We start from the raw sequence: 13157 nt of genomic DNA, 5'->3' as shown, positions 1-13157 counted from the left end.
TTCTATGAATAACTGATTTTTATTATTGAATTGCATTCATTTTTATTCCCATCACAGTTTGTTAGTGCTGTATATTTCGACTGTTAGATAGTTAAATTCTACTGACGTTGTAAATAACAATGACGGACCCATCACCGGTAATAAATACAATGTTAGTGGCTCAGTAACCCCGCAGGCAGGAAGGTCCCTCTCCGCAAAGCTAAATCCTTTAACTACAGTACATAATAATATACATATTTAATAATAGAACGGTTAAATTGAAAAAATATGATCTTATCTATTTGGTATTATAACGCTGATATTATTGTATTAATTTGATATTATAAAAAACATTTGTGTGTTGCTACACTATTAAATGAGTCAAGGTATATAATGTATATTTATTATTTATGTTTTAACATTACTATGACACATTAATATTACTATCAGCAGCATTTTTGATTGAATGGATACGTCACATGCTTCTTCTATGAAAATGAACTTTTCTATCTGACTCTATAAATAACGTAATCTCATGCAATTATAAGAACATTAGAAAACGTATATAAACGTATGTATAGTAACTTCTGTTTCAGTCAGATATTTGGACATTATCTAACCCTTAAATTGAGCTTAGACTTGGATAAGGCTATTTGCTACTGAACATGCCAGGCGTAGGGAAAAACAAATGACACACCTTCATCATCAGAAGAGTAGCTGTTGTACGAAGCGTTAGAAAATGTCTTCGGCTTATACTGATCAGATCGTAGCGACTGTCGACTTTGATTCAAAGAACGAGCCAGAGATATTGTGGCCGGTGTACTTTTTCTCGTCAACGGAGATTGTAACATTCGCTGTTTCCATTCTAATAAACGCTTCATTGATTCTTCGCGCTGCAAAAAAATAAAGTACACTTACATTCATAGTTCGAATTGCATAAAGCGTCTGTCTACGTAATCCAATTTTTAAATAATATTGAATATGATAAAACTTTTTTTATATGGATTAATTCCAATCAAAATTGTTCCTTTTATTTATTTACTTGTAATAATCTAAATCTCTGTGAAAAGCAATAAATGATTATTTATTACTAGCCGTACTTACCCGCTTCGCTGGGCAAATAAAATTAACATTATTATTTATTGTCATTAGTATTAGGGGGTCCAACATTCATATAAATATTAGCCTATCCATTAAGTACATGTATTTCCTACACGGATACCAAGTTTCAAGTCAATCGGATGCATGGTGCAGTAGTTATAACGGAACATCCGTAAAAACCATTGTGTATTTATATATTAGTATAGATTATTATTTTAAGTTCAAAATCACTTAAGACCATTTTCTTTTCTTGACAAGAACAGAACGGTTATGAGTACCTAACGTTATTGCTTCAAATATACAACATCAATTAAACATCTTTCTAAATCTATACCTATAATAAATATCTATACCTGTTGCACTTTCTTATCGCCTTCCTTTTCCGTTGCTGACGGTAGCCTAGCACTTGCAGACCTCAAAAAACTTTCGCCATTTGGATCGTATCTACTAGCATCCTTGACCATTGCACTCGCATTAGATCCATCGCTCATTACACTTCCACTTCTGTTCATGTAGTCTTTTTGATTTTCGGCATTCTTTTCTTTCAATGTCCAATTCGAGTTCATAGCTTCCACGTCCGACTTCGAGCTATGACTGACCTGATCACGACTAAGCCTATTCGCCGTATTCAAATCAGGGTTGTAGTTATGATTTGTGATTTGAGAATAGGCGGTACTCAACTGCTTTTGGGCGAGGCCGCTTGCGTACTTCGCCAAAGGTATCTCCATGTTACGAGCCCTCATTCCTTGTTGTAAATATTGGACCGACTGCCGCATTTTTTCGGCGTAGCTCTCCTCCGAATAATATGTCTCAGAGCTGGGGTCGTAGTAGGAATTGATGTCGAGACTAGATTTTGGCCTTTGCGGCTGCCGAGTTTGATCGTGGACTGTCCTCGTTGGCATAGATTTATTTTTCATTTCATTCTTCGCTTCGTATTCGAGAAAATCAGCGCTATGTGGTCTAGGCATCGGTGGTTGAATACCGCTCGACTGCATTTTCTTCTTCCTCAGAACTGACGGGCCACTAAATGTTTTCTCTTGAACCTAAAAGAGTTCAATTTTTAATCGTCTAAATTTCAAGTTCATTTTATATTTAAAATGAAATGAAAAAAATTTAATTCGTCCTAAGGATCAAAGAAAGTAATTTAAATTAATTCAATGGCAAAAAGCTGAAATCAATATCAAATTTATTAAAATATCTCATGAAGAGACTAATACAGATATAATTAAAATTACTCTAAAGTTTAATATCGTGTTTGTTATTATTTGCGTATATTAAATTATTTGCGATGTTTCTCGACCACTTTATGGTTTTCGAAAACCGTAAAGTACCGTTCGAAACCCTTAAAATAGTTTTATTTATGTCTACGACTCCAGAAGACTGAAATAAATACTGTAATTTACCGAGAATTATATCCTGTATAGGAGTGAAGGGCACTAAACATTAAAACAGATATTACGAGTAATAGTATAATTATAGGGACTTACATTGTGTTGCAACTGATGTTGGTGACTGCTGGCATTATCTTTAGTTTCATTAATGCTTGACGATTTAGTGGTCATTTTACCATAATCGTTTTCCACTCCGTAAATGCCGTATATATCTTCGTAATCTCCCGTCTTCTCTTTATTGTAGGACGACATGGTCGTAGATCTACCGTACGCGTCAGGAGTTCGCCTCTCCATCAATAGCCGCTCGTTGGCTGCGCTATTAGATCTACTCACCCGAGAATCTAATTCTCCATACAAATCCCTGGCGGACTCAACCGGATTCGGCGTCAAATTCGCTCCTGAATGATCATCTCTATTAACCGATTGTGGTATATCACTTCCTCTCGTCTGATAATTTTGATTCTGCGCATTCATATCGATATTATACGAGCTACCCGTTTTCGGGGTTGGCCCGTGCAAGAACGGATTCTTTTGCGGTTGTCGCTCGTAAATTTGTTCGTTTTTATTGCGCTGCTCCTGAGATTGGTCCTGCAGTCCTCGACTCCTATCAAAAGACCGGGAATTAAAATCATTCGTTGACGTGCTCGGCTCGTTCTCTAATCGATCCATTGCGATGTTCGTTAATGGCAACGAGAGATTGTGCGAATCGTATGGTCTTTTCTGGTGATGTGTGCGTTGTTGTTGCGACGGTGACTGTGGACTTTGTGTATAAATCTGGTCTTGAGTTGTGCTCGAGTAGTTGTGTTCTTGGTTTCGTATGTGATTGATGCTTTGGCTGTAATGCGAGGCCGGTTTTTTGAGTAGGTCATAATTTGGATCGTACCTGTAAATTTTCGTGTTTGTCAAAAAAATGCTATCGACGTATTGTTGTTATAATATCACAACGCAATCCACATTCACTATACTTACATGTCCGGGCTTGGCGAATTAAATCCCTCATTGGAGCGTCTAGGTTTTGGTGGTGCATTCGCATACATCGGTATATCTTCGCCGTCCTGTAAGTAATGAATTAATTATTTAATAAGTAAGTAATTAGCTTTAATTAGCCTTACCTATGTCACAAAAGAATATATTTTTAAAGATCAAATAATCTTTCATCTAATAATAGGTACTATTCTAGCCTTTAGTATGTCAAACTAATCAACGCGATATGAACTCCTTTATGTATCTAAGTAAATAGCTTTTTTTCTTTAATATTTTAATATGTAAACTTGTGTTTTTTGTCTATTTAGTCGGATGATCATTCGGCCCATCTGATAGTGAGTAATGATTAGTCATGGATACCAACAATTCCAAGGGCACAACAAAGTCTAACAATACTGTGTATACATACATACATACATACAAAATACGTCATTATATAACTATAATACTCACCTCTGCTTTGGTAGTGGACAAATCGTTTCGACTGTGTGGTGGATCGCTGAAAATAAAAATACATTTACAATGTACTACAATGAACTCTATATTTTATTTTTATTTATCGTAGGGTAAGCATTGGACCTTGCGTTAGTTGATTACCGAAACTGACATCACACCACAAATTCCACATAGCTAAATATTCGACATCTAAAACACATAAATGGAGAAATTTTAAAGTTTTGCGAATTTGTTTTTATTGCACGATGCTATTCCTTCATCGCGGAAGTTGTTCATGAGCACGTGCTAAGTACGTATTTCCCTACAGCTGCGTAATTTGAACAGGGGCATTGTCGGATTGCTTGATGCAAAAATGCCTTTTGCCCTTAAGCTACAACGGGTTTTAAAGTTGACGAATTTGAAATTGACCGGTGTACAGATTATTAGATCATTGACCTGAATCGAAATGGTAGTGAAACGATGGTTATAGTTTCTATATTACGTATGACCTCATAGGCTATCTTACTTGGGAGTTTGCATGACCGCGGCCATCGTCAAAGCCTTCATCCACTTCATCATGGCTTCTTGGTCGGGTGCTGCCAGTACATATGTTCTCATATTTGCATGCTCTAATTTGAACGCAAACTTTCGGAGTACTTTGTCTTCTGCGGTACAAACGGACACTTTGTATGAAGGTAACAAAACGGACCCCAGCAACTTTTCCTCTTCTTGACCTGCAAAATATGAGTATTAGTAATGAATGGTGCTGTTGAAGTTAATAGGTTAATACGTAATAGAATATGGTACTTACTTTTATAGTAAAATAAGCAGTATTCGGATAACACAAACCATCTCTTGCGCCATACTTTTAGGCCATCCGATCCTTGTTTATACAAAATACCGGCTACTGTTACCGGGGCAGATGGTATTCGTTGAGCCGTTGGTGATCTCAGTGCTTGGGTTCCGCTGCTACTTCTCCGGCTCTCTGAAGACGGTGACTTCACACTTGGAGAACTGGACTCGCTTGTTGACTTCATAGGGGAAACTACGTTATTTTTTTGATTTTGACCAGCTGAATTTGAGGGTTTATTGATTCCTTTGTCTCCTTCTGCTAGCCTTTTGTGAACTTCATGTTGTTCTCTGTATTCTGTTTGTTGATTGTGTTGCCACTGAGGCTCTTGGTACTGACGGTTACGATTTTCCACCTCGCGATAGTCATTGTTCTTCTCATACTTTTCTATGTCTTTTGGTGTTTCTGGACTGCTATAATCCTTATAATCATTTTTAGAACTATATCTATCTAAATCACGGTAAGAACTATCTGAATATATACTATTTTGTAAATTGGGAGGTGGCTGAACCCCATGAATTTGCTGTAAAAGAAGTTGTCGCTCAGCGAACTTTTGTTGTTGGTGCATCTGAGCCTGGTTTTGATAATGAATTTGTTGCTGCAATTTCATCTGCTGAATTTCGTTGTACTGTTTTCGTAACAACTCTGTATTGCTTTGGGGCCCTATTCTATTAGAGTATGGTAAATATGGTTTAGAGCTGTATTGGTTTGCATTTGGTCTATACGTAGGCTGATGGTTTTGGTAAATTTGGTTTGAATCTTTCGGTGGGTTGCGTTTTAAATAATCTTGATAAACTTCCACGTTGTAACCTGCTGATATATTTTGGTTGAGTGAGCTATTCACATTATGATCTAGATAGACTTCAGATCGTTCGGGTCTTGGAGGTGACTGCTGGTAATTGTTGTAATTATCATTGACTCCATATTGTCTTCCGTAATCTTGGTTTTGACAGTACGCACTGCCATACTGTTCATGTCTGTTTTCTAATAGTGGCGATCGTGCGTCTAAATTTGAGTGATACTGACTTTGTAATAACTGATGCATGACGCCATTCGGTGGTATTTGATCTGTTTGTGTAGACGTGAGGTGGGCTGATAGTTGCGGATGGTGTTGAGAATACATCCCATTAGGGTGTACGTGATGTGCCATAAGATGTTGATGTGCAAAAGGTTGTTGTGTTGCCGGCGCTGCCTTTTTATTCTCCATTTGGAACTGTGTCTGTGATGATGGAGGATCGAGCCTGTAACAAAAAAACGAACAATACGTAAAAAAGATAGGAATGAGGAAATGAAGCTTGTATGAAACTTGCTCCTTCCTTGTTAAAACAAGGCCTTATATTTGTTTACTTAATAAAAATCACACAAATAAAGTAGATAAATAGTGTATTAAATAAAGAATCAAAGTAGAGCTGTCCCTTAAAATGAATCGCCGACGTTTACGATTAAATCTAATATATAAAATTCGGTCGGGGTGTTTGTTGCGAAACCCTTCTGAAATGGCTCAACCGATTCTAAAAAAATTTTGTACGCATATCGGGTAGGTCTGAAAATCGATCAACATCTATTTTTCATACCCCTAAAGGTTAAGTTGGTGGTCCGCCCAAAAAACAAAAAAAAAATCCTAGAAATAATGTATATGGCAAAATAACGTTTGCTGGGTCGGCTAGTACACTATAAAAAAAGGTAAATCTTCCCGATGACTTTGATACAAATCTAATGAAATACTGTGTAGGTACGTATCGAACATTACGTGTATGGAGTTGCGTGATCAATATCATAATAAGCGGAACAATTCAATTTTATCCGTGGTTCATCGAAAAGACAGACTGGCATTGAAGTCTGATAAAGTTCGTGCTTATTTTATGGAGAATTTACAAAAGAGTTCTAGTATCACGTAATGTAGTGATTTCTATATCGAGCCCAGAATTTAAATGGAATATTTTTTGTTCTATTGCAATAATCGAATGAAGTTGTATAATTAGTTATTATCGTTTCAATTATTATTTTTCTTGCCCATTGTAAATGACAATACAAATTTGGTACTGTCTTACTGTATTCAATATAATTCTATTCTTAACGCTAAGACTTTATTGATTTTTAAAAGTTTAAAAGCATAAATAAACATGTCACTGGAGAAGGTCAGTTAGGTCATATGTGGATTGCAGTTAAGAGTTAATTTGAACCTTTGGCCGATACATTTGTGTTTATTATTTTATTACTATTACTGCAGATGTGTAGAAGAATTAATAGTCATATCGTGAATACAGTCACTAATCTAGAGACACGTGATCAAGCTATATCAAGACCCATCTACTTAGTTTTGTTAAAAGGCATAGGTATATGTTATTAATTCGGCCATTTTTGCGTGATTGAGTACGAAACATCAAAACTTGTGTGTTTTGATGTTTCTTTCTTCTTCTTTCTTTCTCATTTATAGAATTAGTTTATAGATGACAGTATTAAATTATAACGGTTCCGATTTCGTCAAGATCAATTCGCCACCGAACCCCATATCCTTTTGTTGATGTGTTAATTTTGTACTGCAGATAAGCTTGATTAAAAGATATTTAACTTCGTTAATTCGAACTTAATTTCAATTCTTTCAAGCGCTAACATTAGATTAGTATACGGGCAGCAAAAACTATATCTAAACACATTTCGTTGTTAAATCCCATTGGAAAAACATGATCCCTTCCCACGCGTATCAAACAACCGCCATTCGAAAGGATCGTGTGAATTCCCTTTTATTTTATTTTCAATTTACGACAAAGTAAAGTTTTTGCTAACGACGACTACATCAAAGCCCTAAGTGTTTATTCCCATGACTAGCGGCACGCTCCGGCTCCGCTCGGGTCGTGAACAAAAATTTTAGGTATTTTTTTTACACCTTGGGTTACATTATTGGAGTTTTAATAAGGACCCCTAGTTTTTTTCAAAAAATATTATAGATCATGTCACTCGGGAATAGTGTAGCTTACAAACAGTGAAAGAATTTTTCAAATCGGTTCAGTAGTTTCGGAGCCTATTCAATACAAACAAACAAACAAATCTTTCCTCTTTATAATATTAGTATAGATATAGATAACCATTACGTATTTGTTGTTCGATTTGTGTTGCTTCGTATTACACTTCTAATTACTTGTATTTGTTTAGCTCTTTGAATATTCTGCCTATTAAGATTACATAGCAAATATGTAGGTAAGCGGGCCATCACCCAGTTAAGCCCATATGTACCTATTTGTGATTATGAAGTTGAAACTGTTCATTATTGATTATAAATTATTTTTTTGATTGACTTGACATTTGAATTTTATTATAATATTATTATGTTTATTATTGTGATTGATTATTATTGCAATTATTGTAATTGTTTTATAATGGAATATTTTGAAGTCGTCGTGGCCTAAAGAATAAGACGTCCGGTGCATTCGTATCTAGCGATGCACCGGTGTTCGAATCCCGCACGCGGGTACCAATTTTTTAATGAAATACGTACTTAACAAATGTTCACGATCGACTTCCACGGTGAAGGAATAACATCGTGTAATAAAAATCAACCCGAAAAATTATAAATTGGGTAATTACTGGCGGTAGGACCTCTTGTGAGTCCGCACGGGTAGGTCCACCACCCCGCCTATTTCTACCGTGAGGCAGTAATACGTTTCGGTTTGAAGGGTGGGGCAGCCGTTGTAACTATACTGAGATCTTAGAACTTATATCTCAAGGTGGGTGACGCATTTACGTTGTAGATGACTATGGGCTCCACTAACCACTTAACACCAGGTGAGCTGTGAGCTCGCCCGCCCATCTAAGCAATAAAAAAAAGCATTGACCAAATTATAATCGTTTTGAACAACAATTTTCGCAACAAAATTTGTAGTTTTGAATGCACAGCGGCGATAACTTTTTCCCAAGCTTAGCACTAAAGATAATAATCTAAGCAGTTTTGTATGAATAATAATATTATCTTACTAGCGGCCCGCTCCGGCTCCGCTCGGGTCTTTAACAAAAATGTCAACGATATTTGACGTTGTTTTATTTTTTTAAATAAAAGAACACTTATTCCGGCATAACTATAATAGTTAGACATATGCTGTCGCGACACTCTTTGTAAATAATAATGGGTTCTACAAAGTCGTAGTACATTATTTTATTCTATCATAAATAGTTTTCGCAGGGCACGCGATGTAAAGAATATTTTAAGTAATTTTTTTACACATTGGGTTACATTATTGAAGTTTTAGTAAGAATCTCTAATTTTTTTCAAAAAAGATTTAGCCTATGTCACTCGGGAATAGTGTAGCTTCCAAACAGTGAAAGAATTTCCCAAATCGGCTCAGTAGTTTCGGAGCCTATTCAATACAAACAAACAAACAAATCTTTCCTCTTTATAAAATTAAGTATAAGTATAGATGAACAGTCGGCGTCCTAAATATGAATGTGCTAATCGTACTGTGTTGATAACGTCACCTAGTTTCGTTTTATTTCGTGAAGTTAAAAAATAAAGAGATGACGAATTAACATTTATTATCAATTATTCGAAGTGAAACTCTGTGATTTAAATATTTTCGGTTATTTATAATGAACATTAGATTAAATCGATATAGAAAGTTTTTTTTTTTAAATACATTTAAGATAAGTTTGTGAGTTGCTCGCCTCATTTACTGCATAATTTAGTAAATAAAAAATACAAGATAAAAATTGTTTCTGAACAAAGTTTCATTTTAATACCTCAATTCTGTAATACCGATAGCAGTACCATCTTCATAATAACCATACGTAAATCTATATATTTATACGTGAAGCAGAAACTTTTTATCCCTTTTTACGAAAATTGCGCGGACCGAGGAGTATGAAATTTCCCAAACTTATAGAGAATATAGAGTGCAGAATGCTAATATTTTCTTTAAATTATACATAAGAATACATTAAATCAATAAAGAAAACATTACACACACTACCATGTATCTGACACACACACACGCATATTACTCTTTTGTTTACTGGTAAAGTATGTGGTCAAATTGAGAATAGATTAATATTTAAATATTAATATTATTTTTCTATAGCGTACTCTTGGAGAAATCTGTGATTACAGAAATAAAGTCTTTTACCATAGAACCATAATGATGTTCAAACTTATAGTTTTAATCAATAATTATAGTCGAATTTCAACTACTGAGGGACCACTAGTAATATTAAAACTATACTTAATTTTCAAGACAAATCAATTAGCAGGTACCGATCGTTTAATAATTAACATAAACCTTGTTTATTCTACAGTCACACCTTACCATCCGGACCACAAGTCTCTTCAGAATACAATACGACACCGGCTAATGACCGGAAGATAGAATATACGACGGAATGTCAATCCGACCGCATCCTATGCAACAGAGTAGCCGTTGCTAATGAGTTCATTTTTCTAAAATTGTATTTCTCATTATCGGAATGACTGTGAGAATGTTGAAATGGAACTGTTATTTCTATTTTACGAGCACGTTTCTGAACCAATAAATTTCATTTGTTATCATTACGAGTATTATATTATAGATTTTTAAGAAAAAAATGCTTGGAATAATTGAAATGGTTCATACGACAAACGACTTTAATATCATTAGAAAATTAAAATAAACTGAGATCACATTAGCGTATTCAACATTCGAAATTGGAAAGTACGTATAAAAATTTGATAGCAGCTTTTTATTAAACTTCCAATGTTCTTCAATTCTTTTTTTTTATGAAATAAATTAAATAATATAGTGAAACAAACTATGTATTGCATAGGTATTTTTTTAGTTTAATTTATAAGGGAAGGGATATCTTTTGTTAATCCGTGTAAAAAAAACGGTCTATTTTTGCCGCAAAGAAGTCATCCGTTCCAATTCGAAGGGATGCAATTGAGACTGCGGTCTCGTGTCAATGGGTGAGCAGATGGCAGATGAGATTATGAGAACGGGAGGATACACTGTAGTTTCATTCGACTCCCATAGACAATTAACAACACACAAACAACAGATTGAATCTTTACTTCTAATTAATAATATTACTAGCTTTTACCCGCGAATTCGTCAGCGTGGAATAGTTAAATAAATAATGCAATAGTAAAATAGTTAATTAAATAATGCTTTATTTTAGAACAAATTTGGTTAGCATAAAAAAACGTTATAGTGAGCCAAGTTTAACATAAATAGACATATGCTGTCGCAGATTATTTTTAAGATCTTTTAAAGGGGAACAATTCTCTCATACATTACTTTAGCGAAACTTTAACCGTTTTCGCAGCGCACGCAGTGGAAGCTTTCAAACGGGAAAAAAAACGATTTTGAAGCATTCTTTATTGGTGTTACGCCTGCATTGGTCTTAGCGTGATGTTATATAGCCTCCTGAGTAGTTCCTGAGATTAGCGCGTTCAAACAAACAAACTCTTCAGCTTTATAATATTAGTATAGATTCAAAATATTATGAAAGATCGTATGTTTATAAGTTTGCTACATAACCACAATAAAATGGGTAAATGGCTTTGAATGATATTACTGAGAAAGATAGTCTGTAGCCTTAATTAGCGCACTGGATACTTTTACCATGATTAATGACATGACTCGAACAACGCCAAGTATTAATACAGTGTGTTCGATGGTTTATAACTTTACCTACAAATCGACCTACAAATCGACTGGTAATTTATGGATCAAACATGGATAAATATTCCGGGAAAATGCAACATATTTTTAATATTGTTATTATTTAACAAATAAGTTATAAAATGAACGGTCGCGATACCGCTGATAACTTCTAATTTCAAGATATTTTAGTAACTTTCACAGCTATCTCTTGGAGCGCATGTATTTATTATAATAGATAGAGTATCGTGAATTAAAATCAAATAAAATCCGAAAGCACCAATAATATTATTGTTATTACCTACGCGTCTATTTTCTTTAGATATTTCATTTACAAATCAAGTCTCGTGCCATTATGTAGGTCGGCCAGTAAGATTGACATTGAAAGAAAGATCAATCGTGTTTCGGCAGTGTCGGGTCGGCGTCACGTCGCCTGGCCACGGGCCAAATAAACCACTTCTCAACACCGAATACTCGTCCCGCAATGTATACGTTATTGGGTACATTATATTTTCGCTGCAGACTAAACAGCGTGGGTGACGGTTATTAGCATAACTCCTAAACAAAAATAAACAATCTGTAATTGTTTTTTTTCTTAATTAGTTACGCTAATGTAAATTTAACTAACAAAACTATAAATTTATTAGTCACTCGTTTATCTGAAAAAAAGTTTATATTTCCGGTATATTAATTATATCCGAACTCCGCTCAAGTGTGAATTTTATAGACATCACATCGGTTTCACAAGTCATTGCGTAAGGAGCTCTCTGAGACCGAGACACCAGCGCACTGCGACAACCGACTATGTCCATCGACGTAATATTTTACGTAATTTTAGCGACTACTTAAATAATTGACGTCAACGTTTTTTTCTAAAGAACAAGAAAAAGACGAAATAATCGAAAGAAAGGTTTCGGTAGTTTTTTCTATTCGTTCTCTGCTTACAAGTCAGTTTTTATAGATTCGATTTCATTAGATTTTAGAAATTAAAAAACAAAACAAAATATAGCAACATTTTAAAAAGTATGCAACGTTAAACCGGAAAGTAGCATTCGTTAGTTAGTAGATATTTACAACGCGGTCCCTTGCGGGTCCACAAATCAAAATACGGCCAACGATCACAAATAAAATGAAAATTTATAATACAATTCACGCGTTTGATTTTTGCATTACGATTTTGTCCCGTGAACACGACCCCGATGTATTTTCTATCTGTCCATACTGTGGCTAATAAAATATCAGCATTTAAATTTAGCAATAGCAATATAGGATTTAAATTATACATATCACTACATAATATAAAACAAAGTCGCTTTCTCTGTCTCTATATCTGTCTGTCCCTATATCTGTCTGTCCTTATGTATGCTTAAATCTTTAAAACTACGCAACGGATTTTGATGCGGTTTTTAATAGATAGAGTGATTGAAGAGGAAGGTTTATATGTATAATAACATCCATTAAATAGTGGAGAAATCAATAATAAAATACAGTTTCCGAAGCGAAGCGAGGACGGGTCGCTAGTTATAGATAAAGCATGTAAAAGTTAAGTGATTTATTCAGAACGACACCGACGCGACGCTTCGTCCGAGTCTCGACCGCCAAACTGTTGTTAATGGTCTAAAACAAATTCACCTCACGATTTTCACATTAATACTCATTATATGTTCTTACACCTGCACGTATTGCCTACTGACATGGTTCTCCTTTCATTGTTTTATTCAAACGCTGTGTTACATCAAAAAGAACATGGAAGCAATTGGGGTAGTTATACTCGTATGTATGTATAACTTAAGG

The 13157-nt window shown here is 34.9% G+C and overlaps 1 protein-coding gene across 7 annotated transcripts in view; it reads right to left on the bottom strand.

Moving 5' to 3' along the window:
* LOC101738815 (uncharacterized) overlaps positions 1 to 13157 on the bottom strand; it is a 68184-nt gene that overhangs the window by 21521 nt on the left and 33506 nt on the right. For 6 of the 7 annotated variants that reach the window (XM_038011913.2, XM_038011918.2, XM_038011919.2 and 3 more), the window contains 7 exons: positions 4702 to 5981; positions 4417 to 4624; positions 3909 to 3954; positions 3441 to 3526; positions 2568 to 3354; positions 1434 to 2123; positions 677 to 872 (listed from right to left, as the gene is read on the bottom strand). In XM_038011913.2, the coding sequence (XP_037867841.1) occupies positions 677 to 872; positions 1434 to 2123; positions 2568 to 3354; positions 3441 to 3526; positions 3909 to 3954; positions 4417 to 4624; positions 4702 to 5981 (3293 nt within the window). The remainder of the gene's footprint in view (positions 1 to 676; positions 873 to 1433; positions 2124 to 2567; positions 3355 to 3440; positions 3527 to 3908; positions 3955 to 4416; positions 4625 to 4701; positions 5982 to 13157) is intronic. The other variant, XM_038011916.2, reaches the window with a different exon arrangement.

Source organism: Bombyx mori, chromosome 7 (genome assembly GCF_030269925.1).
Source record: "Bombyx mori chromosome 7, ASM3026992v2".
Taxonomy (NCBI): Eukaryota; Metazoa; Arthropoda; class Insecta; order Lepidoptera; family Bombycidae; genus Bombyx; species Bombyx mori.
The sequence above is the reverse complement of the archived record's forward strand: the minus strand, read 5'-3'. Positions and strand labels throughout refer to the sequence as shown.